Raw genomic sequence first — 26,084 nt, forward strand, 5'->3', positions numbered from 1 at the left:
AGCGAAATAAAACAAAAAAGAAAAAAAACACTCTAATCAAAAGCGAATTCACCAATTTGCTGGAGTAAATTACATAAAAAAGTCAACGCAAAGATGCAAATATACGCAAACTCGCGTGAGGCAATGCGAATGATGTAAATTGGATAGCGCGATTTCCACGAACACATGCTTTTCGTCTCAAACGTGTCTTTGCGCAATAAGAAAATAGAAAAAAATGAAGCAATCCTGATAAATGTTAAAAAGCCTTTCAACAAAAAAATGGCTACATGCCAACGCGTTTTAACTAAACAGTTTTCATCAGTGTCTTTGCGCAAATATTCAAATCGAGCAAAAAATTTGCATGACGAACGCGATGCTTCGCGTTAGAGGAAGCGTGGACGTAGGACAATTAAGACCCGTTTAAAGTTATTTAAGAAAAGCAAATGTAAGACATTTTAAGGACTTATATTTTCATTTTAAAATTGTATACCTTTTAAGACCCTACACAAACCCTGTTATATGCAAAATGTCAATAAAACAAAATTGTTATGAAACTTTTTGTGGTCCTTTCCATCCTCTTTCTTTGAAGTTGTCACTTTCAACACAAATGACCAAACCAGATCCTGATCCTACAAATAATATTGTTTATGCACTTACATTTAAACATTTGACAGATGATTTGTGACCCTGTCTGCACTGAAAAAAAATTATTCATTGAATTTAATCAATTTTTTTTAAGGTAAGTTGCAATCAATGTATTTAAGCTACATTTAAACAAAAGTTTTTTATTTTGTTTACTTTTCTTTTTTTGTTTAAATGTAGCTTTAAAAAATTGATTGCAACTACTTACCTTAAGAAAATTTATTAAATTCAATGTATCATTTTTTTCAGTGTGTGAAACCCCAGCTAGAATCATTTTTTTGTGATTTACTGTTTCTACATAAGCTCATGCTAATGTACAGATCATTATGTGAATATATAACCTTGATATCTTTAAAATATTGACTGAGTAAGATCATGACAAAGATTGAAATCAATGAGTGAAACCAAACCTTGATGCTCATTAGATTAAGAGTTTCGTCTGGATTACACAGACAGGATCACAAATATCCAACGCACCTCAAAGTGCATTCGAGCTATCAGTAAATCTGAACCCTAATTCAACCTAAAATCACAGTTAAGTTACAGGATCATTGAGCACTTCTGTGAAAAAAAAACTTTCCTTGTTTTTATACCACATATTTTCTATCCCTGTCACACAAACCAAACTAGTAAAAGCTATTTTATTGCCGGTCAGTTTTTGACATTTCATCATGTTTTGAGGATGTCTTGGCCCTTCACACAGACACACACACACACACACACACACACACACACACACACACACACACACACACACACACACACACACACACACACACACACACACACTAAGGTTAAGCCAAAGGTTTCTGTTCGGCAAAAGGACACACAGGCCACTTGTCCCCATGGCAACGCTGACGACATCACTTCCTGTGCAGTGACAGGTCTCTGATGAGGTTGCCAGGGCGACACACTCATGCAGGTAGCGCATGATGAAAGTCTTAACATGTGCACACACACAAACGCAGTGATAATGGATAAAATTTTGTTTTGTTCTTTTAGAGGAGCACAATATGATGAATTATGCTGCCTAATAATAAAGCTTTTATTAACACTTAAACTGCATTTGTATTTAACTTTCTGAGGGATTCTCAAAAATACTATTTGGTAAAAAGATTTTATTTGATTTAAAAGCAGTCACTGTGAGCAGGTTTAGTTCATTTCCAGGGTGTTTAGTGAGGAAGAGTTTTAAATACTGAAAGTTACAAAACATCACTTGGCACATAAAAATGAAGAAAGCTGTGCATCTAAACACAGACAGAGATTTAGATGTGTGTGTGTTTACCTTCATGACAATGAAGATGACGAGGATGATGAAGATATTAGCCTGAGGATGTTTCCAGGCCGCCGAGTGGCCGTCATATATGAAGTCTTCTGTGACTCCTTGCTTAGTCCAGGTGTGATTGTCAAAAAATGAAACCAAGGTCTCCTTTTGTGTTAGCTAGAAAAAGCAAACGTCATAAAAAGGAAAAGTTTTTTTTAGAGTTGAGGTCGTAAGTTTACACCTTGCAGAATCTGGAAAATGCTGAACATTTTGGAAAAGAAGAGGAATTTTGAAAATTCATGTTTTTAGTTTAGTCCCGGTTTAACCCTGTGATTCCTAAAGGGATAAATCACCCCAAAATAAAAATATTTTGGAAGTATTGTGATAAATGACTAAGAAAATATTTTGATAAATGATGGTAAGCACACAGTTGACGGTACCCATTAAATTTCATCATATTTTTTTATTCCTACTATGGAAGTCAATGGACACTTACTGCTGTGTGTTTAACATTATTTATCAAAATATCTTCTTTTGTGTTCATCAGAAAAAAGAAATTCATACAGATTTAAAACAACATGAGGATGAGTAAATGATGACAGAATTTTCATTTTAAAGTCAACTATCCCTTTAATCCCCATATATTCCCGTTAATTCTCATATATTCCCATTAATTCCCATTTAAACTATCCAGCCTTAAAAATTCCTAGAATTTTACAACCCTAGTGAAAATTATTTTTTTTCACATTGAAGACAATCAAGAGACTATATGCAACTATTACAATAGATTCAGTGATGCTCAAAAAGTCAGCAAACCTCTAAAAATTATTATTAGTGTAAATTATTATTATGTCTTTTGGAAAACATGTCTTCCTAAGGTAAAAATAAGATATTTTAATAAAATAATTCAAATTTACACTGTCCAAAAGTTTACACACTTGATTTTTAAATGAATGGTATTGTGTGTTACCTGTCCGGCCATAAATTGTCCAAACCCCGGAGGAAAAGTGAGTGTTGACACCAGCAGTGTGACCAACGCAGGGTACAACAGTCGCCTTTACACATAAACAAAAAGACTTGTGTTTGTAAAACAGACTGAATGAGTTTTTAATGATCTCCAGACATGCTTCAGTGTTTGTCTGATGTATGGTTTGAATGTAAATTGAGAACTTTAGATTTGTTGAAGAGCAGATCTATACAATGAATATTATGAAAGACAGAGACAGACACAGGTCACTAACTTCTTCATCAGGAACTTGTTAATGGTTTTCTGTTTTCTCATAAACTGAACGATAAGTCTGTTCAAGTACACAAACAGGGCACCGCCAAAACCACTCGCAATCCTGCAGAGAGAGAGAGAGAGAGACAAGGTGAGCGTTTGTGTATTAAAGCAACACATTGCAGTGATTTTACCGCAGTAAAAGTGAGTTCACCGTGCTGCTCGCCTCAGCAGATTTAAAAAAAACATGTTTAACTTGAGCTCTTAATAAGATGGGTTTTACACCAAAGACGCTTTATGCTAATGATGTCATGAATATTTATTATGACTGGAATAAAAAGCGTTTAAATAATTAAAACATAATAAAGGAAAGGTTCATTAGTAAGGAACAGTGTGTGTATGTTCTCATCAAACACCTGCTGGGTACAAAAAACAAACATACTGTACGGTACACGACCCACCGTGGAGGGCAGGAAGTTCACTGACCATATAAGGAGACAGAGAGGGTGTGGCACACCGCATATAGATTATAACATATAAAATAAAGGTGCTTCCTCTGCGGTTTGTCTTTTATATGAGAGAGGTACAAATCTTTATTCATGGCTGAGTTATTTTGTTTAAGAAACGCCTCTGCTGTCCTCCTCAGAGGCATTTAGTCAAGAATTACATATAAAACAGCCACAACCACTTTATTCAAAACAGCACAAATCTCACTGCGAAGCTGGAAATATAACTTTCTTAATCCGGTTTGGTCTTGTTTTCTGCCACAAACACCTTAAAACAAGATCAATTTTCTTAACATTAAGACTTCAGAGTTTTCTTTACTCTTTCCCCGCCAGCGTTTTCTTTTTTAAGTTGCCAGCCAGCGCCAGCAATTTTGATGACTTTCACAAAAGTTTAATGCCTTTCAGAATTAAAAAAAAATATATATATAAACATACAATATATCAAATGAAAGAATAGACCATCTGCTTTTAAACTAAAAAGAAACATATCCTATTTCCATTTGCTCGCCTCTCAAATATGGATACGTTTCTTAAAAAAAAGCAAAAAATAAGCAAAAAGCTGAGATTTCATTTTTGTAAAAGCTTTTTGTTAGAAATTAGATTCAGACTGATGATCAAAACTTTCACAGAGTTTTTACTGTTTTTGGATTAGTGAATGCTTATAAGTTATGTAAAAGCACCACCTAGTGGATAATAGATATAGATTGCCGTAAAAACTCGTCATTGGCACTTTAATTGACGAGATAACTTGTCAATGGTTGGGAAAGAGTAAATAAAAGTGTTTCTGTACCTAATTGGCAAAATGTTTAGAAAAATAACATTTCAAATAAAAAACATATATTTGTCAATGTGCAGAAGAGAAGCAGAACGAACCCAATCACAGCGAAGGCCGGAAGCTCCTGCAGGTCAAAGGGGAAATCCAGTCTGAATCGCGTTTTAAAGAGAGCTGTTATCGTCTCTAACAACACAAAGAGAGATAGAGATAGAGAATTACTTCAACTGAATATAAACAACACATAAAAGTACATCATGTGTGTGCTGCTATATTAACTCTTTCCCCACCAGCGTTTTATAAAAAGATGCTAGTCAGCGCAACATTTCTAATGATTTTCACAAAAGTTTAATGCCTTTCAAATGTTCTTCTATAAATATATAAACATACATTATATGAAATGAAAGAACAGATCCTCTGCTTTAAAAAAAATGCTTCATCGTATCTTCATTTGTTTTCTTTTTATTACCTTTGAAATATGGGTAGGTTCCTTCAAAAATACAAAATTTTGAGCAAAAAGCTGAGATAATTGTGTTTTTGTGAAGGACTTTTATTAGAGATCATATTCAGAGCGATGATCGAAGCATACACAGAGTTCTTACTGTAAGCCCGGGAATATTTCCGTTTTTTATAAGTTGGTTAAGTTTTTATAATCTGCCACCTGGTGGATAACAGTGTAAATACAGATTGCCAGAAATACTCATCATTGGCAGGGAAGCGTTTACTCTTAATTGACAAGTTAACTCATTAATGGCGCGGAAAGAGTTAATACAAGCACACTGACACACACATGTACACCCACACACACACCTTCATCTCTATTCCATACTGCTAGAACTCTGAAGATGAAGGCACTGAAAGTAGCAGCGAAGAATCCTCGCCAGTAGTTTCGGACAGCAAAAAATGTGGATGTGACCTCAATGCTGAACAACACACCTGAAAACACAAACACACACAACAGTAAAACAACACTGTGTTTTCATCTAATAATAATTATTAGCATTGTTACAGTTTAACACTGTGTGGATCATATGTGAACCTGGACCACAAAATCAGTCATCAGTCAATCAAGTAGCATGGGTAGATTTGTAGCTATAACCAACAATACATTTTACATTAGGTCAAAATTATAATTTTTCGCAATGAAATTGAAACGAAAAACGAATTTATTTGTGAATAAAGTGGTATTTTTTACAAATGACTTATAAAATGAGTTTCATTATTTAAAAAAAAAAAAGGATGTTCCCTCATAATCTTTAATCAAAAACGATCTTCAAAAAATCTCTCTTTACTCCTGGTCATATAGCAGGTGGGCGGGGTCTGGGACAAGATCACAGCGATTAGCAATTAGCAACACAAACCCAACTTCAAAAGATCCAATCAAAACTTGATGGACGAATTCAAGTCCAGCACTACCGTTTTTCATTTCAGAAGCAGTTTTTACTCTGATTTACGTCACCATGGGGAAAACAAGACAATCAATACTTCTGTTTCATGGCGACTTTAATGGCAAAAATAATTAGGATACTAAGTAAAGATCATGATCCATGAAGATATTTTGTAAATTTCTTACCGTAAACATATAAAAAACGGTTTGTGAGTAGATGCAGTTGCTAAAGACTTTATTTGGACAACTTTAAAAGTGATATTCTTAAATACTAGCATCTCTGCCAATTATTGTTCTATCATAAACCATATATCAATGCAAAGCGTATTTATTCAGCTTTCAGATGATCTTAATTTGGAAGAATTGACCCTTAAGACTTTTGTGGTCCAGGGTCGCATATTTGAATAAAAATATTTTTACATAATTTTTCTATTTAATAATCTTTTCAGTATAGGGAAGTTTATTTAGCATTGAGATGCCTTTAAAACTTTCTGTGTTTTAATTTTTATGAAGAAAACAAACAGAATTCACAGATGTTTAAAGGAATAAGCCCAATGGGAATTAATTGATAACACACACACACACACACACACACACACACACACACACACACACACACACACACACACACACACACACACACACACACACACACACACACACACACACACACACTTCTGACCTCCAATAGGAGCAGCGAAGCAGCATCCCACCCCGACCGCACAGGCAGCAGCAAGCATTTCAGTATTTCTGGACTCATTCTGTTCAACACACAAACATTTTATAAACCACATATATATACACACACTTATGTGACCCTGGAACACAAAACCAATCATAAGAGTCCATGTTTTAAAATTGAGATTTATACATCATCTGAATGCATCTGATAACTCTATTTGAAAATCTGAAGGTGCAAAAAAAAAAGATTTGCCTTTAAAGTTGTCCAAATGAAGTCTTTAGCAACTGCATCCATGCACAAAAACTAAGTTTTGATATATTTATAGGAAATGTACTAAATATCTTCATGTAACATGTCGATATTCTTTCGGTAATGATTGTTGGCATTAAAAGATTTTGACCCATACAATGTTGGATATTGCTATAAATATACCCATGCTACTTATGATGTGGTCCAAGGTCACATACAGTATTAACATAACAATACATGAAACTACTTAACATGCACACATGCACAATCCAGAAGAAAATAATTCAAACACAATAAAAATACATCTAAAATAATTCACAAATTCACAATTTATAGAAAATGACAAACAATATCATAGTTTATGAACCCACACACACACACACAAGTATAGAGACACACACCTGTGTTTGGCAATTAATTTAATCCTCATATAAGGAAAACTTGTTTAAGAGAAATGCAAAAACACACATTTTAGATTGAGCTGGATATAAACACTGTAATGGGCGTTTCACACAGTATGTGGCAACCGCGAGTGTCTAGTTCATTTTTAATAGGAGACGTGCTGAAAGCGACAAATTGGGGGGTAAAGCGGAGCCGGTCCGCTCGCCTTGCTTGTGCACCCAAAATCCTGCCCATTCTGCGGACACGGCTCTTCATGGCAAGCGTCAGTGAAGATAAACATGTTTACACTAAATGATGCACAAAATGCTTGACTACATAAAAAAGCTGTAGCCACGCTGTGATTTCGCTGCTTGCTGTGTACCGTGTGAAACGCCCATAACTATCCACACCGACTCATTCAGACAACATAAAATCATGATTTTCACTTTTATAAGACACTTTATATAAAAACTGTAACATCTTGTGATCCATGAGTACAAAATAATGAAACTAATAAAAAATAACCATTTAAAAAAGCAGAACGCTTCAATAATACATGATCACTTATGTACTGTATGTGTGCTGCTCTCTTGTGTTTGTATTTGTACAGAACAGACAGATTAACAGTTTTTATGTCCTAATATACAACAAACTATGACAATAAAGTCGTTTTACCTCATAAATTCCACCAAAGAACGACATGAATTTACAGAGAAGAGACGCACACAAGCTGGCAATGTGCACAAACGGCCCCTACAGGACAAAACATACAAAGACATTAAAAACATAACACAACACAACATGAAGCCAGTTGTGTAAGACTTTTGTGTGTTTGTGTTCACCTCTTTGCCCAGAGGTAATCCACTGCCCAGTGCACACGTAAGACCCACCACTTTGGCTACAAATGTTTTTAAGGTGAGATATTCTTTTAGCACAACTCCTCTGAGGATCGTCTTCATTTCAGGAATGCCCGACCCTGAATATGAATGTCAATTAATGATAATGAACCACAGATGAATAATGAAGACCTGAACGTGTGATGCATGTTTCTCACCAGCGGCCTGAGGTGCCACGATGTGTGTGAATCCTGCAGAAAAACTGATGAGAACCACAGGATAAGTGACCCACGCCAAATACTGTAAGATCACATTACTGTCCAAACCCCCGTACATCCACTTCTGTGCTGTAGAGAGAGAGAAAAGAGATGTATGTAAATCTGCTATAAAACACATGGAAATGTGAGTGGAAAGGTAAAGTACTTTTGAAGCATGGGTACCCGGGGGTCAAATCAAATACAGTGCAAAACATATTTGAGTAAAAGAAAAGTTTTTCAAATTTAACTGTGCTCAAGCATTGAAGACAAAAGATGTGGGCTTCCCATGAATGGTCGCAATAAGTTTTCATGTAAGGTCATTTTTGAAGTAAATGAGAGATACAATCTCAAGCACTGACTGTAAAAAATAAATAGTTGAGAAAACGTCAAAAAAATGAGGCGTACAAATTTTTTGAGTCTTCTCAATGATTGTTTTATAAGGAGCCCCTAAGGGAACATGGAGCAAATATGAAATAAAGTTTAGTTTCGAGTGCACATGTGAAACTATCGTGTGCGCACGTGAAACTATCACGTTTTATTTTCGCATGCTCACGTGAAACTACCGCGTGCGCACATGAAACTATCGCCTGGGCACGTGAAACTACCACGTTTAGTTTCGGATGCTCACGTGAAACTATCGTGTGGGCACGTGAAACTATCGCGTGAGCACGTGAAACTATCGAGTGGGCACGTGAAACTATCGAGTGGGCACGTGAAACTATCGAGTGGGCACGTGAAACTATCACGTTTAGTTTCGCATGCTCACGTGAAACTATCGCGTTGGCACATGAAACTACCGGGTAGGGACGTGAAACTACCGCGTGAGCACGTGAACCTACCGCGTGCGCACGTGAACCTACCGCATTTAGTTTTGCATGCTCATGTGAAAGTTTTTGCGTGCGAACCTGAAACTACCACGTACACATGTGAAACTTTCGCTTTCGTGAAATTATAACGCGCACGCGAAACTAAACTTTAAAAAAGTATGCACATGAAAGTTTCACGTGAGTACGTGAAACTAAACTTTAGATTTTTTACTACAATGTCACCTTAGGGGCACAGTAGTTTTAACATTTAGCCAACAAAAAAAAATTTGTTCATTCATGCAATGCGGATTTCTTTATTATTATTCTTATGTTGACCAGTACACACCAAGCTTTTATTTAAACTTTACATAACTGTATATACCTCCTCCTCAGTCTAATGCTGCGTACACACCAAATGCAAAGCAAAGCCTCGCTCTAGATCTACTCGGGGGATTTAACTTTTTGTCATGCAAATATTTTCGACTTGCATAAAGACGTATTTGAGGCAAAAATACACTGTAAAAAATATGCATCAACACATTTTTTTACGTTACTTTAACTTAAAAGATTTACTTATAAAATCAAGTTGAACTTGTTTCACTTATGTCAACTTTTCAGAAGCCAAAACTTGAAATAGTACTGTAGGTTGAATTGACTTGCAAAACCAGGTTGTTTTAACTTTGCGCTGCATTTTGTGTTTTCACAGCAATCACATCACCCCACGAATTAGCTTCTTTGCATTGACTTTGTACACTGTAAAAATAAACTTTGCTGCCTTAAAATGTTTTGTTAAATCAACTCAGATTTACCAGTCATGTCAACAGAAATTTGTTGTCACAACTTATAAAATATAGTTGAGAAAAGTCAACTTAAATGTATAAGTTATAACAACTCACCTGTAGTTATAACAACTCATCTCTAGTCAAGATAAATAATAGTAAGTTGAAATGACTTGTAAATCCAAGTTGATTTAACAAAAAATTTTAAGGCAGCAAAGTATTTTTTACAGTGTACGTAATCTACTTGGGGTAATTTTTGCATTCACGTTTCGTGTGTTTGCCCCATAAAAGAGATCAAATAATTGGCCAAATTACTTAAATTAATATTTTTTAAAACATAAAATATTTGTTAGCAGCATGTTTAAGCTACTTTTATTTGATATATATGTAAAATAAGAAATTGACTCTTTCTTTAACTTACTTTATTTCCATTGTTGGGAAAACATTTTTAAATCAGATTTTTACAGTGTACACTGGTCAAAATATCCCATAAAAACATGATGCAAACCATGTTTCTCTTTCTGCAACAAGCTCACCTAAATTACTGCAGATTTTGTGTGTTTTGCAGACAGACGACCCCTGGGGAAACCATTTTATTTTGACTTTATTGCTGAAGCACTAAACATTACCACTACCATTTTATAACACACATTTTAAGTCAATAGTTCGAAGCAAACAACAGAAAGCTTAATAAACTGTACTAAATGCTTTCTATTTTGTATTGCAACACAGTGATCATATTCTGTGTAGACTACTTTAAGTATAACATAAGTAAGTAATGTCAAATTTGACGAGAAAAAACACATCAGATGTCAAACTAAAACTGTAACACATCAATCGACTTATGGTGATTTTATAACGTTATGTTAAATATGAGCTCTTCCTCCTATTGACTGAAACAAATGACATTTTACACTGAAATGGCTTTGACTCTCAAGTTAAGTAGGGCTTTTTCATAATCGATTAATCGGGTGATTATTTTTTCGATTAATCGACTAATCTAATAAAAACATATATATTTTTTAAGTACCTGAAGCATGTCTGTGCTGTCTGACGGTGGTGCAAGAGCATTTGACATCACAGACCAACAAATCGATGATGAAATTCATTGACAAGAAATTATCGATTTTTATTGGTTTTATCGATTAGTTGTTGCAGCCCTGCAGTTAAGTAATATAATGATCATGTTACCCAGTAAGATGGCCACTGACAGACACTTTTATTAGTGTAGATCTTAACTTAAAAACCCCAAACAACTCATAACGATTTTTGAGAAGAGCAGGGTCTCTCTTTGAACCGTACTGCATTTCAAACACTTACAAACATCTGTACATCTGTCTTAAAGTCAAACACACTTACCTTGTAATAGAAGAGCGATGCAGAAGTCCATAACAAAACTGACCAGTGCCATGACGAGACCCAGCAGAATGAGAAAGATCCAATCCTCTCCGACCCGTGACATGAGGAACCTCTGACAGTGAACTGCACAGACTTCATATAAAAAGACTACATTACCCACAATGCACCAGTGACTGACACCTGACACACTACATTACTGTAAAGCTACCAAAACTATGTGAATTACCTTACTACTAATATGTAGCGTAATAACATTAGCATAACCTGACACTGTTATAGCTATAGATATTAATCAAACACTTTTTCATTTGGTATGTGACAAAAAAGTACAAAAGAAGATAAAGAACACTCATAAAGAAGGCCTAAAACAGTGTTCATGTATGAATCTCTGATGATTTGATATGTTTACTTCAGCACATGAGTGTGTGATTTTCTGTTATTGTATAATGGGGCATAAACACCAAATGCGAGTTCAACGATTTGCGCAAGTAGATTGCATACAAAGTCAATGAAAAGACACAATAAGAAGCGTCCTCGCATGGGGCGATGTGAATGATGCGATATCGGTGCATTTGCCGCGAAAACACGCTTCACGCTTTACGCAAATTGAAAATATTCAACTCGAGAAAAAAAATGTGCATGACACGAAGTTAAATCCCGCAAAAAGTCTAGAGAGAGTAAAGCGATGCCCCGCTTTTGGTGTGTAGGTAGCATAAGTGTTGTGTTTGTGTCTTCAGTGTCATATTAACTCTTTCCCCACCATTAAGGAGTTATCTCGTCAATTAAGAGAAAACATTTTCCTGTCAATGACGCTTTCCTGACGAGTTTTTACGGTAATCTATAATTGCTATATTATCCACTAGATCAAGCAGAAACTTGTTTAAATCAATGTATGTTTTGATTATCGCTCTGAATCTGATCTCTTAACAAAATTAATTTAAAAAAATGCAATTAATTCAGCTTTTTTGCTCAAAATGTGGTATTTTTAAAGAAACCTACCCATATTTGAGAGGTGATAAAAAGAGAACAAATGAAGATAGGATAAAACATTTTTTCCCCCGTTTAGTTTGTTTGATTGAAAATAAAGGGTTCGTTCTTTCATTTGATATATTTGTATGTTTTATATTTATTGACAGAAATTTTCCTGGAAGGCATTTTGAGAAACTTTTGTGAAAATCACAAAAAATGCTGGCGGGCAACTTTAAAAAAAAAAAAAACTCAAAAACATTGTTCTTCTGTGATTTTTACGTGATTAAATCTTAATTCATTTTGAAAAACTGCAGGTCTGGAAAAGCATTTCTGCATCTATGATACAAACACACGGATGCTGTTAGTATCCACGGCAACCTCCATAAGAGCCAATGATGACTCACCAAATGATGGAGAGAGATGCAGAATATCTGAACACTTACAGATGACAGGTGGAGGAGTGTTTCACACACACACACACACACACACACACACACACACACACACACACACACACACACACACACACACACACACACACACGCAAACACACACACAAGCTGATTTAATAAGCAGAACTTTTAAATGTCTTGTTTATGCAAATGTATGGAGAATAAGTGGGTTTACGTAAGTGTGTGTGTGTTTGTGTAAGTGTGTGTGCGTGTTTGTGTGTTTCATAACAGCAGACCATCAAAACAAAGTCATCTGCTTGAATTTCTCTCTCTGTCATCATCATCATCATCTCTTTCTTTGAATTTACTAGCTGATCTGGATTCATTTGTGTCACACAATCATTCAATTATTATTTTACAATTCAATATCACACTAGACATGTAAGAAAACATTTCATGTATAATACTGTAACTGTGTCTAAATTCATTAACCCCTTAGCGTTCCAATGTAAAGTGGGAAAAACACAGCATTACTTGACAGAAAACTTCATGACAACTCAAAAACAAAAGCTAAATATGTTTGAGATTCTTATGATTCGAATGATGTAAACTTTTTTGGCTTTTTAGCCTTTTTTTCGTAGGGGTTAAATGCATTTTTACAAATTCATTTATTATTATCTTGTGCACTGGAATACATGAAAATATGGCTAGATTACAAAGTTAACACATGCCAAACAAAGTATAAATCAGCTGTTTTAGGTTAGATATCGAGTGATAACTGGAATAAATGAATCTGAATCAGTTTGTTAAAACAGTTTTACTTTTTGAAGATAAATGAGTGAGAAGAGATTACTGGACTGAATTTAAAACAAGAAAACCAAGCAGTCAGGTAATGTTAGTCACAATACACCATAAGTGTTGAGATAAATACTTTAATGAATTAATTTATAAAATGTGCTAGGAGTACAAAACACACAGTAAAGGAAAAGTGTAATTATTGAGTAAAACAACAATTAATAATATTAATTGTATTAGTTTCAAATCATACTTGAAACTGTATATTTTACCAGAAAAAAAGTCCCGAGGTGTTGATTCCAGGGCATATGAAAACCCTGAGAGAGAAAGAGAGAGAGAGAGAGACAAAGAGAGAAAGCGAATGTGTGTATACGGGGGAGTGCAGACAAAGAAATGAACAGAATAAAATTTGTGAGTAAAAGGCAAAGCCTGAGAGAAATACACAAAGAGATTCTGGCTTGTTTATAACACACACAGACACACAAATTACAAAAGTTTATATAAAGTCTATTAAACAGATGATTGACAGCGACTACATAACTACTGCTCTCATCTCTTTTAAATGATGGAGATGTGGTACCCGTTGCCATGGTGACGTTTGGAGAGGATGGTTTGTTGTAGTGATGATGCTACAGAAAGTGACCATTTAATTTTATTTAATGTTTCACTGTTACCATGACAACAACACACTGATCATCCATTCACCCGATGAGAGGAGCAGTTCTGTAACGGCCTGCTAACCGACCTGTAACCATGGTGACCTGTGCCACCTTTGCACACGTGTTCTGGTGACATTACATCTGTTACAAACCAAGTGTCTGTGTGTGTGTACACGTGTGTGTGTGTGCTCAGTTTCCCTAAATTCTGAACACTTGATATCATTATTCACAGAATCAGAAAGTGAAATGAACTCCTCTATCAGAGTAAAACTAGATGTTTTTGTCTGACCATCAGACTGTTTGATCAGACTCTCATCAGATGAGATATCAGCCAATCCACTGACATACAGCACAGAGCAATGCTGCCACCATCAGTACAAACACTGAAACTACAACAGCTGAATAACTTCATAGATATCAGTCATATACAAAATTAACATTGACAGTCAGTCACTCATGAGATATCATTCAGCTCTTAAACATTTTAAGTTTTAGAAAGAGATGCAAAGTCTGTTATGGCCAGTAGAGGACACATTGATCAGTTTAAGTACAGCAGATGCCTTAAAAACAAAATACATTTTTACCTATAAACCCTCTAAGTGCATCTGACATGTTTTCTTGTAAATGAGCATTCTTTTCAGGTTCAGTACTTTTACCTTAATGCCATTGAAAAGGTTATTAGTCAGTAATTAAAATGATTTTTTTCACAACTGTCACTTAAGTAGTTTCATTTTTATTTAACAAATTTGACTGTCTGTCGCTGCAAAACCCTCTAAGTGCATGCAAGCTTTTGTGGCACAAATGTCAACTTTAAAAAAAAAATTAAAATCCACTTCAACAATGGCAAAATCACTAAAGATGCAACTAGAAACATTGCAAATTCAGGTTGTATTTATGTCCAAGTACTCACAAGTACTCATCTGTTGTGCATTTTAAAGGGACAAGTGCACAAAGTCAACAAGGTGTTTAGAGGATTCTGATTTGAAGCAAATGTTTTGATTAACATATAATACATACACTGTCAGAAATAGGGGTACAGTAGGGGTCCATTTCTGTCCCCCAAGGTACAATCTACACAAAAGTACCCCATAGGGCTCATTACTGGACCTCAAGGTACATGTATGTACCTTTTTGAGAGTCAAAAAGGTACATATTTGTTCCCAACCATTAAAAGGTACATATATGTACCATTTCTTTTAAAGAATAAGGTACAATGTTAAGAGACAGCCTCTGTCATTTTTTTTTATTGTTGTTCTAGACAACTGCTGTACATAACCATTGTAACCATTGTGTCAATTTTTGTTTCCTTTAGTTGGGCACATGGGTCTTGACGTAGTTTTAGTTTTCTTCTGTTCATTGACAGTGTGTTTAATTTAATGTTTTAATTAAAAAAAAGTTAATTTCACTTATTAAAAACTGTGTTATGAACTCAAAAACTGCTATTGATTAACCATAATTTAAACTGAATAAATACTGAATCTGAATCCCTCACACATCCACCTGAATAAACGCGCTTTTATTTTGACACGCGCCCATCCCCCCACATCTCACGGTCGGAGTTGAGCTTCACAGAGCAGCGCAACAGGAGGACGACACGACAGACATGAAGAGCATTAACAGGTAAGCAAAGCACTGTAAACTCCTTCATCGTCTTTAAAGCATCTTTAAACTTTAAAAACATGTTGCTTGTCGTGAATCTTTTAATACTGATTCGGTTACGGTAATTTGTGTAAAGTTGTATACAACGCGACACTGACACAGCACTGACTATTGCCTCAGACTCATTTTTATGAGCAGGTTAATGTGCATTAAGTACACCACAGTTCTGTAAGTGGAAAATAATTCATATTTATGTGTGTTTTCTCACAGTTCAGCGCAAACGTTTCCCGCGCAAGTTTGAATCTCTCTCAGTCAGGGGGGTGATTGACTGACAGACTACGTTACTCTCTACCAAACGGTTATTCACTTATAAAACCTTTTAAAGGTAACGTAACCACATTTATTAATGTATTTATTATGTTGTTTGAGTACACCACAGTTCTTTTAGTGGAACATTTATTCATATTTTTGTGTTTTTTCACAGATAAGTATGAAAGTGCCCAGACCAGTTTTCAATCTTTAAATTACCATTAAGGAGACTGACTGACTATCATCTACCACCCGTCATTAACACAACAAAAAATAAAGAAATGTTCCTCCATATGGACCTATTCATTTACTCATTATGCTGTGAGTACACCACAGTTTTATCAGTGAAAAAAATTATATTTGTGTGTTTTCTCACTGCTTGGCAAGGACAGATGTGGCCCTGTTAAAAATGTTTAAATGTTGTTTGGTTTAAGGAACAGCACACTGATTTTGTTATAAAATATTCCTGTTTGGACAGTCTGTTAAAGTAATAAAGGAATGGTTGATATATTTCATAAGGAAAGTGTAAATGTAATATTAGTTTTTAATGTTGTGAATTTGGACTGAATTTTATATCTAAACCTTTTGTAAAATAAATGATTGTTCAATAAACTCACTGTGTATTTTATCTTTTTCTGTTATCATTTTTTATACTAATGTTTAAAATGTACCTTTACTCTAAACGATTGGCTAAATCAACACAAATATATTGAGTCATATGCACTTATAATTTAAATTTTACAGTACTTAGATTGAAATATATGTGTAAGTTTTAAAACCATAGACAATGAGTGTACCCTGTCAAAGCCAATTTTGTACCCTTTTTGAAGGGTCCATTTTTGTACTGTTAAATAAAGGTACAAAATTGTCACCAGAGGTACAAAACTGGTCTTTTAAGGTACAAATCACAAGGGTACAAATTTGTACCCTCTGTCAAGGGTACAAAAACTGTACCCTTGAGGGTACAGCCCCAGTGACAAGCCATTGTACCCCTAAAGGTACAATTACGTACTCTTATTTCTGAGAGTGTAATAAGAGCATTCGGTTAATATCATTATCTTATGTTTGATGGAGGTGACGTTTAGGGGATTTTGCATCTGAGCTCTTTATATACTCAATAGTATATATATATATGGATAACCCACACATATCTGCAAACTGACATGGTATTAACTCTTTCCCCGCCATTGACAAAATTATCTCATCAATTAAGAGAAAACGCTCCCTGACAAATTTTTCTATGTTTCTTATAAAACAATGAAGCATCCACGGATCCAAAAACTGTAAAAACTCTTGTGTATGTTTTGATCATCGCTCTGAATCTGATCTCTAACAAAAGCTTTTTGCTCAGAATTTGGTATTTTTTAAGAAATTTACCCATATTTGAGAGATGATAAAATGAAAACAAAATTGAAGATAGGATGAAATTCAGAGGATATGTTCTTTCATTTGATATAATGTATGTTTATTTATTTAAAGAAAAATGCATTAAACTTTTGCAAAAATCATAAAAAATGCTGGCACTGGCTTGCAACTTTTTTAACACTTACAGGGAAAGAGTTCACCCTAAGAAATGTAAAATGATAAGCAGTGATTTTGTGCTTTTAGATGTTGTGTTTATATGAAGGTATAAGCCGGACTGGATTTCTGCCTGTTGTGGTTTCAGTCAAATTATTTCCTGAGAATATCTGATAGTTTTTTTCCATCATTTGCGCAGTCATTGTTGAGATCATCAGCTCTTCATATAGTTCATATTTTTCTATTAATGGTCAAATAATCCCAATCACTACACCTCACATACCTGCCGATGTAACACCTAATATTGTGATCATTGGTATGTGTGACAATAGTAGGTACTGTAGTGACAACTTTGTTTAGTTTTAGGATTGTGGTTAAGAGGATTAGTCTGACAACAGCGTCTACTTCAATAACAAAGTCACGTAATTCACTTTCACATTCAAATTTGTGTAACACTGATTTATCACACACCAGATGTTCATTCATACAATCATTTTAAAGCAAAAACTAAACTAAGTAAATACATTTATCTAAAACTAACTCACATGTTACAGGATCAACATTAATAGAAATGACAATTACAAAATCCTCTTATAATGTTTGTAAACTTTAACTCTGCCTGATGCACTAACACCTTAGGAAATGTAAATGTTGACTGAATGGCTAAAACAATTTAAAAAACAAATGTGACTTACTTCGACACTTGACGCATCGTCCCTTCTCATACTCCAGGACTTTGAGTGACGGGCTGCGTTCAGAGATGGACCGGCGATGATGTCCGTCCTCCCGCAGTCGGGCTGCCTCTTCTTTTGCATAAACACCCAATTCCTGCGTGTAACGCCCATACATCTACACACAGAGAGTGATTGACAGTCTATTAACTCATGTACACAACACATACTACTCACATTTACTATAGTAACCACAGTATTCACTAAATACGATTAATCGCATATAAAATAAAAGTTTGTGTTTGCATAATATATGTATGTGTACTGTGTCATTATTTTGTATATATAAACACACACATGCATGTATTTACAGGAAATATGTACACAAAAAAAGAAAAATTTTATTTTCAGGACTAAATGTCTTCTTTTGGAATCATCTGTGTTCAGTGAGACCTCTCTTGGCACTAAACAAATCTTGAGCGTTTTTGAGCAGAATGAAGTAAAAAGACTAATTTCTTTAAAATTAGAAATTATGATATAATTTTATTTAGGTTTAAGAGATCCTGCTATTGCTCAAGTGAAAGGGGAGTTTACCCTAAAAACTAGACACTTCGGTTTTTTATTTTATACAGTTTTTAATACTAAATACACATCTGTATGTATCCTATTAAAGAGACTGAGAAACAATTATATATGATCACTATAACATTGCAAATAACATTGCACTGTGTAATATATATAGCGGGGAAAATAAGTATTTGACACATCAGCATTTTTATTAGTAAGGGAATTTCTAAGTGGGCTATTGAGACAACAGTTTTCACCAAATGTAGCCATCAAGCCAAACATTGAATTCATACAAAGAAATCATAACATTTAAGTATACAAGTTGAGTCATAACAACTAAAGTGAAATGACACATGGAATAAGTACTGTACACATGAAGATAACAAGGTGCAAAATGGCATAGAAAGCCAGGAGATCACCTGAAATCTGTCAGTATTGAGAGAAAACCCTTCCCCCTATCAGTGCTAACTAACTGATATCAGCTGCTTTTGTCCTAATTGATGGCCCCACAGGAAAGACTTCAAAATCTAACTTGTACACTTAAATGTTCTGATTTCTTTTTATGAATTCAATATTTGGCTTGATGGCTACATCTGATGGAAATTTTGTGTCAATAGCCCACTTAAAAATCCCAGGGTTTCCTGCAGCACATTTCAGTTAAGGCGGCTCCGCCTAAGCCTGGAAACCCTATCGTCTTAACAAGGTCATCCAAAAAAAAAAATAATAAAAAAAAAATCGCTGCACAAAAGGCCGTCAAGTGCATCTTGGAGAATAGCGGGGACACGCCCTACACAGACGAAATGAGAAATGACGTGGTCCGTCACTGTCTGGAGGATAACTAGCCAGTTGATAAAACATCTCGGAGAATAGCGTGGACGCGTTTCACACCGTGAGCGTGCACGCGCGCCACACGTCCGAAATGAGATAAAGACGTGGTCCGTCATGTCTGGAGGATAGTCAGTTGATAAAATGCGTGTCCGTGAGAACTGTAAGTGGACTTATGTTTTGGGTTTATTTAAGCCTGTTATTGTTTTAGTCTATAGTTCATGCAAATTTAAAGTAAGTTAGCTGGTGATTTTGTTGTTTGAGCAACCTGCTAGCTAGGTTTCACGTGCCTGTTGATTAGATATAATTGTTGAGCGCTCTTGCTCAGATTAATTGTGTGCATTATTTACATGCTACAGTAGATACACTCCTTTAAGATAATGTAATTAATAGTGGGAAATAATCCGTTTTTAAAATTTTTGCGCTATTTATCATCGCTTGCCAGATGTTCTACAACATCTGCTTTAGTTTGTGTTTATTAACCCTTTAGTTTCACTTCATCACACAGCTATTCCTGTTAGAGGTAAAAACATTTAATTCATCAAAAATCTAGTATGTGTTCATTTTTGTCATAGTTTCTTCAAAATTATTTTTTTATGTGAGTGTTTAAAATAAAAATATTTACATTTTATCATGACGCATACGCCCCGCCCCTTTGATTGTCACGCCCTCTGCTATTTCTTAAATACATGTATGTGTGTATTTATATATACATAATTACACACACACAAATATATTATGCAAACACAAACTATCATTTGTATGCGATTAATCACGATTAATCTTTTGACAGCTCTAAATATTATAGTTAAAACATGTAAAGTCATAATAAATGAATGATCGATCTCCTTTAAACAGTAAAGGGCATTTGAAAAAGTAGTATATGTAAAAAGTAGTGTATGTACAGGTAGTATATACAATAATAACTGTAGTCAAGTCATTATAGTATTTTAGCAAAAACAGGGATTACCGTGTTATAACTGTGTCATAGTTTAATGTGATTTTCTATATTTGATTGTTGTGTGTGTGCGCGCGTGTGTGTTCTGCTGACACACATTGTTTTTGAAGAGATGGTTGTTTTAGACTCTTGACCTATAGAGATCCGAGTTTCCATGCACACCCAAAAGGCCAAAAGTCAATGATCATATTAGTCTTTTGTGTCTCTCTCTCTCTCACGCACACAGATATCTGTGTGAAACACAACTTCCCTTTATATGTTTTCTTATAGACTCACACACGCACGGTCTCTCTGTTTCAGCACAGGTGTCTAAGTGATAAACTTCTCAACTTGTGTTCTGTATTCGGGGTGTGTTGCTCTGTCAGCAGGAAGAAGATCACTGAAGGTGGCATAAAATTGGTCTGAGCTTCTTACTGGCCTGAACTGGTTTAAGGGAGTTGACCGGCTGAAATATAAGCTGCTGGGGTCTGGTTAAACAGGCAAAACATCTGGGTAAGGACCATTAGAGAATCAGGTCATGTCAACTTAAGGTAATTAAGCTGGTATGTCTGCTAGTTTGGGTTTGGTCTTCTTTTGCGGTCTACCAACTCCAATCTACTAAACCAAAACAGTCTACAAGCTCAACCGGATCTTACTAAACTAGTTAATCCAGCACTGATTTTAAGTGCAAAATGGGCAAATCAGTTAACTCGCATTGGATTAGCAGCGTAAAGGTCATGGGTTTGATTTTAGGGAACACAACATTGTGTTAATAACAACACAATCACTGTTTGTTTTGGGACAACACATTAAGGCTGAATTTACACTGAAGATCTTGATTTCCAATTCAGATTTGTTGCCTGTATTTTTGGGCGACCCGCTTCCAGCATCTTGAAAAAGTGACTCGTATCTGATTATCAGCATTTACACTAAACACTTGGCAAAACAATTCAAGGTTGATATACTGACCCAGAACAGCATTTGCCAGCATTGCATTTTTAATGACGCACGACACGTCTTGAGATGAAAATATCCGATCTGTCCGCTTACATTACCGATTTATTTCCACATATGAATAAGGCCTAAAACCGATTTGAGAGTATTGGAATCTATGGACTTTTTCTGGCTTACACATTTGTAGGTCATATCCGATCTGTGCCACACGAGGAGGAAAAAAAATCGGAATTGCAAGTCCCAAATCTGCCAAATCCATATGGGAAATGAGAAATTATAGAGATCCACATCCAAATTCTATACCTAAAAATGGCTTAAAAAATTATTTTATAAATTTCGTCCTTAAAAATAAATATTGATCTCAAAGTATATTTACCCAGGGTTCCCACACTTTAGTTAACTTCAAATTCAAAGACTTTCCAGGTCCAATACCCACAAATTCAAGGACTAAATGTGGGGACACATTTCAAGTGAGAGCAAGATTACATTGTTTTACCTTTTAAGATACATTGTTACAGTTCCCATTGAGGGAACTTGTGCTGCGTCACTACGCTGACACTTTAGGAACGCCTCCAAGGATAAGTGTGTCTGAATGTGTATATCAAATTCAACCAATGGTGAGACTTAACGACAAAGACAGGGTGACGCAGGAGTCAGGAAGTATATCACTATCTGAAATATTGCCAAAGACGGCGTTACAGGGACGCAGGAAGTATGGCAAGAGAGACGCAGCGTCTCGTTCCCTTCTCAGGGAACAACAGTTACATACGTAACCCGAGACATTTCATGTGTCAAACACATCTATGCAAAAAAGCATTTTACTATGAATCAACATTCACATACAGAAGATATAAACATTTAAAGCGAACAGTTTAGCACGTGTGATTAAAAGTCTAGAATTTGTATGATATTATCCTACACTACAGGGAATAATATGGATTTATTTCCAGAAAACTTCTTGCATAAAATAGATTCAAGCACTTTCAATGACCTGTATCTATGTAGGTATATTTTCAAAAACTTCCCCCAAATTCACAAACTTTCAATGATTTCAAGGATCCGTGGGAACCCTGATTACATAAGCCCACATACATAAAGTATAATCCTTATACAACCACAATAATGGAAAAATGTGTGTGTGTGTGTGTGTGTGTGTGTGTGTGTGTGTGTGTGTGTGTGTGTGTGTGTGTGTGTGTGTGTGTGTGTGTGTGTGTGTGTGTGTGTTTGTGTGTGTTTGTGTGTGTGTGTGTGTTTATGTGAGAGATATCGCTCATTCAGAAAAGACAAACAGACAGACAGACAGAGGTACATCAGAGGATTATAAGTAAATTTTCTTCTTCTCAACCTTTCCTCAACCTCATGCTACTGTACTGTAGGTAAAATAAAGCAATAAACTAGCAATAAACAAATGTTCATGTGTTTTTACCATGGTGATCTTGAGTACAGCAAGATTAAACCATCAATACTCACTAAACAATTACTACACTAACTATTTCTACTCGAATGCACTGTTTAAACGGCATACAAACAAATATGTACAATAATAACTTCTTGAAAAACAATATGGTCCTCGCACCTAACAATACAATAAATCAACAAAATCAGACAGGTGTGAGACTCTGTGTGTGATTGTGTTTTGGTTTACAAGGTCACGTGATCCCATCAACAAAACGAAAAACAAAGAAAAATGAATCTCTGCAGGCCAGAAAATGACTTCTGAAGGAAAAGAGCGAAACATTCAGACAAAAATAAACCTCCAAACAAACAAACAACAGAGAGCTGGAGAACTGAAGAGCTGTGATTATCGTGTGGACTGAAATACAGCCAGACAAACGAATGAATGATGGATGGAGTCGATTCACCCCGACACGCTTGAACCCCAACAACAACATTTATACCCATAACAAGAATAACCTAAAAAAACATCACTGAACTAAAGAAAACACTTCTGAGATAGAGAGATTTATATTTTATCTTCTATCTCACTCATAATTTAAAAAAAAACTATTAACTGGAATAACATTAGACAATATTTTGCATCAAAACTCTAAAATACAACAAATGAAAGAGCACCTTCAATGCTTTTATATATTTATTTATTTATTATTAATATTTATTTATTCATATTTATTATTAACGATTGAAATGTATTTATATGTATTTATATTTATTTATTTATTTATTTATTTATTTATTTATTTATTTATATTTATTTATTTTATACACGATGCTCAGAAATGATTGATTCTGATTGGTCAGATTGGTTTATAATTCTAAGATATCAAACACAGCCTCATCTGGGTGACATGTGCCATTTAATACTTACAAATAAATATTTCAATATAATAATTCATAAAACAAATATGAGATGTTATCTGCTTCACATTGTGATCTTGATCACCTTATCAGGGTTTAATCTGTGATAATAACCAGCTGGGTGTTCATTATTTCTTATTTAGTGTTTAACATTCTAAGTTTTTTGTTGTTTGAACCATAAAATTTAATTCTGTGTAACTGGAACCTGTTGTACACAAACTTGACAATTACACTGCTTCATGTTAAAAAAAAATCTGGTTATTATATTTATTGGTTTTTCCTAACCCCAAATAGCTGGAAGAAATCTGAAAAAAAAAACAAAGCTCAGGTCTTAGGAGGTTAAAGTGAACTGTTTGAACATAAAAAAGATCTCCAAAATTACAAAACTGAAAGTTAACTTCCTTTACAAAAAACACTTTTCAACAACTACATCAAACGACTCGCTTGCTTTTGAGTTTGTTTGGGTCATTTAAATATTTTCCAGCCCAGCGGTATGCAAACAATTGGAGGAGTCCTTGGGTAAGATGGTATCTTGTGTTTCCATATCACACATTTTAAGTGTGTTTGATTATTTATTCACGTGCTATAAAAAACTTTAAGTATTATTGTGCTAATATACTGTAATATTTAGCTTCAGACTCACTTTTCTTACTTTTATAAATCTCTGTTCAGATCTTGTGGGTCTATTGATAAAGATTTAGGTTCGCCTGCCATATGAGATAACTACACTGAAATAAACACTTGTGGACACCAGCTGCACATGATTAAATTAGTTTTCTTTAAATGAAATTAACATAAATTAATATTCATTTTATTTGAACTGGTGTACATAATTGAATGACGTAGATCCAACAACTTTTTGTGCTGGGCAAAGATTAATCATGATAAATCGCATACAAAATATAAGTGCATTTTTGCATATTATAATTATATAATATATACATTTCAGAAGTTTAAAAATTTCAGATTTGTATTTATATATCCATTTTTTTATTTTTTATATTATATATAATATAGAATATATAAAAATACAAATAAATATATATACATATGTAATTGTTTATACATACATGAATGTGTGTGAATTTATGTATACATAATAATAACACAGCACACACTCATATCTTATGCAAAAAAAAATCACTTTTATTTTGTATGCAATTAATCACGACTTTTTTTTGTTAAATTTTATTTTAAGAACATTAAACAACACAATAACAACAACAGCTGTAAATGGTCCTGTTGAAGTCACACTTGTATAGCGGTTCTGTTCAATCAACTTATTTTTTTTTACATTTTCACTTTCAGAAACAGGCTAAAATGTATAAAACAAGACTTATGGCCTTATTACTGCTTATGGTTGAGAAGCTGCTCGTGGTTATGGTAAGGGGCGGGACATCTGACACACCTTAACTGACCAATGACAATGATTTGTTTAGGAAAGCGGGTTTAAAGAGACAGAAGCTAAAAGTGAGTCAAGGCTAAGGGTGAAAGTCATTTTTGAATGAATGTACAATATCAGAAAATGTGAGTGAGCCCTCAATCGTGTAAAGGTATTTTAGCAGACCCCTTACAAAAAATAATAAGCATGACACTTGAAAATGAGCACAATAGGCTCTTGAGTCAGATTTAGCTAATAAAAAGTCTGCAAGTTTACACACACACACATTTTGTCTTTAGTGTTGAGATAAAGCTGAATGTGTTGAAACATTAAAACCAGGGAGAGGAAGAAAAGATGAAGGAGAAAATATACAGAAGAAACAAATACAGAGTGAGTGAAAGAGAGAGAAAGAGAGAGAGATGTTTGGCTGTATAACAGTAGGTTTATTCATGCCGCCGTGTGAGAAGAATTTCAATTTTTCAGTAAGTGGGAGAAACGAACAAAGCGAGAGAGAAAAACGACAGGAAGAACGACTGCAGCGGGCAGCACATGTCAGAAGAAGATAGATTTCTCTCTCTCTCTTTCTCTCTCTCTCTTTCTCTCTCTCGCTGCAGCAGGTGTAATTCCTCACAACACCAGAGGAGGCGCTGATGAGTTAGAAACACAACCCAACACAAGTGATCCTTCATTTATCTGAGCAGGTGCACGTCAGAAGTTAAGAAATCATTTCTTAATATTATGATTTCTGTTTTTTTTATTTAAACACAGAATGATGAGAGAGAGATTTGTTTTGGAAAGGAGAGATAGAGATGTTTGTGATGGAGCTCTGTGGGCCATCTGAACACAAAGTGATCTGTTTCTTCTGCACGTGCTCAGATTCATCACTGTGACACCATTCACACACAAACACACACAGAGGGGGTTTGTCCCATAAAGTGTGTGTGTGTGTGTGTGTGTGTGTGTGTGTGTGTGTGTGTGTGTGTGTGTGTGTGTGTGGGGTGAATGGTACAGTACATGATGTCCAGAGTGAGCGTTACACAGCTGTGACAATACTGCAACAAAGCGTGAGAAATG

At 34.9% G+C, this 26,084-nt stretch overlaps 1 protein-coding gene across 1 annotated transcript in view; it reads right to left on the reverse strand.

Annotated features, from left to right (window-relative positions):
- The window catches only part of LOC141361672 (chloride channel protein 2-like), a 56,539-nt gene that overhangs the window by 19,821 nt on the left and 10,634 nt on the right, over positions 1-26,084 (reverse strand). The window contains exons 2-13 of the mRNA XM_073863303.1: positions 18,055-18,208; positions 13,547-13,591; positions 11,119-11,250; positions 8,136-8,264; positions 7,924-8,057; positions 7,757-7,834; positions 6,452-6,530; positions 5,193-5,318; positions 4,484-4,568; positions 3,127-3,228; positions 2,856-2,940; positions 1,907-2,062 (exon numbers count right to left, since the gene is read on the reverse strand). Coding sequence (XP_073719404.1) covers positions 1,907-2,062; positions 2,856-2,940; positions 3,127-3,228; positions 4,484-4,568; positions 5,193-5,318; positions 6,452-6,530; positions 7,757-7,834; positions 7,924-8,057; positions 8,136-8,264; positions 11,119-11,250; positions 13,547-13,591; positions 18,055-18,208 — 1,305 coding nt within the window. The remainder of the gene's footprint in view (positions 1-1,906; positions 2,063-2,855; positions 2,941-3,126; positions 3,229-4,483; positions 4,569-5,192; positions 5,319-6,451; positions 6,531-7,756; positions 7,835-7,923; positions 8,058-8,135; positions 8,265-11,118; positions 11,251-13,546; positions 13,592-18,054; positions 18,209-26,084) is intronic.

This window comes from Misgurnus anguillicaudatus, chromosome 24, assembly GCF_027580225.2.
Source record: "Misgurnus anguillicaudatus chromosome 24, ASM2758022v2, whole genome shotgun sequence".
In the NCBI taxonomy this organism is placed as follows: domain Eukaryota; kingdom Metazoa; phylum Chordata; class Actinopteri; order Cypriniformes; family Cobitidae; genus Misgurnus; species Misgurnus anguillicaudatus.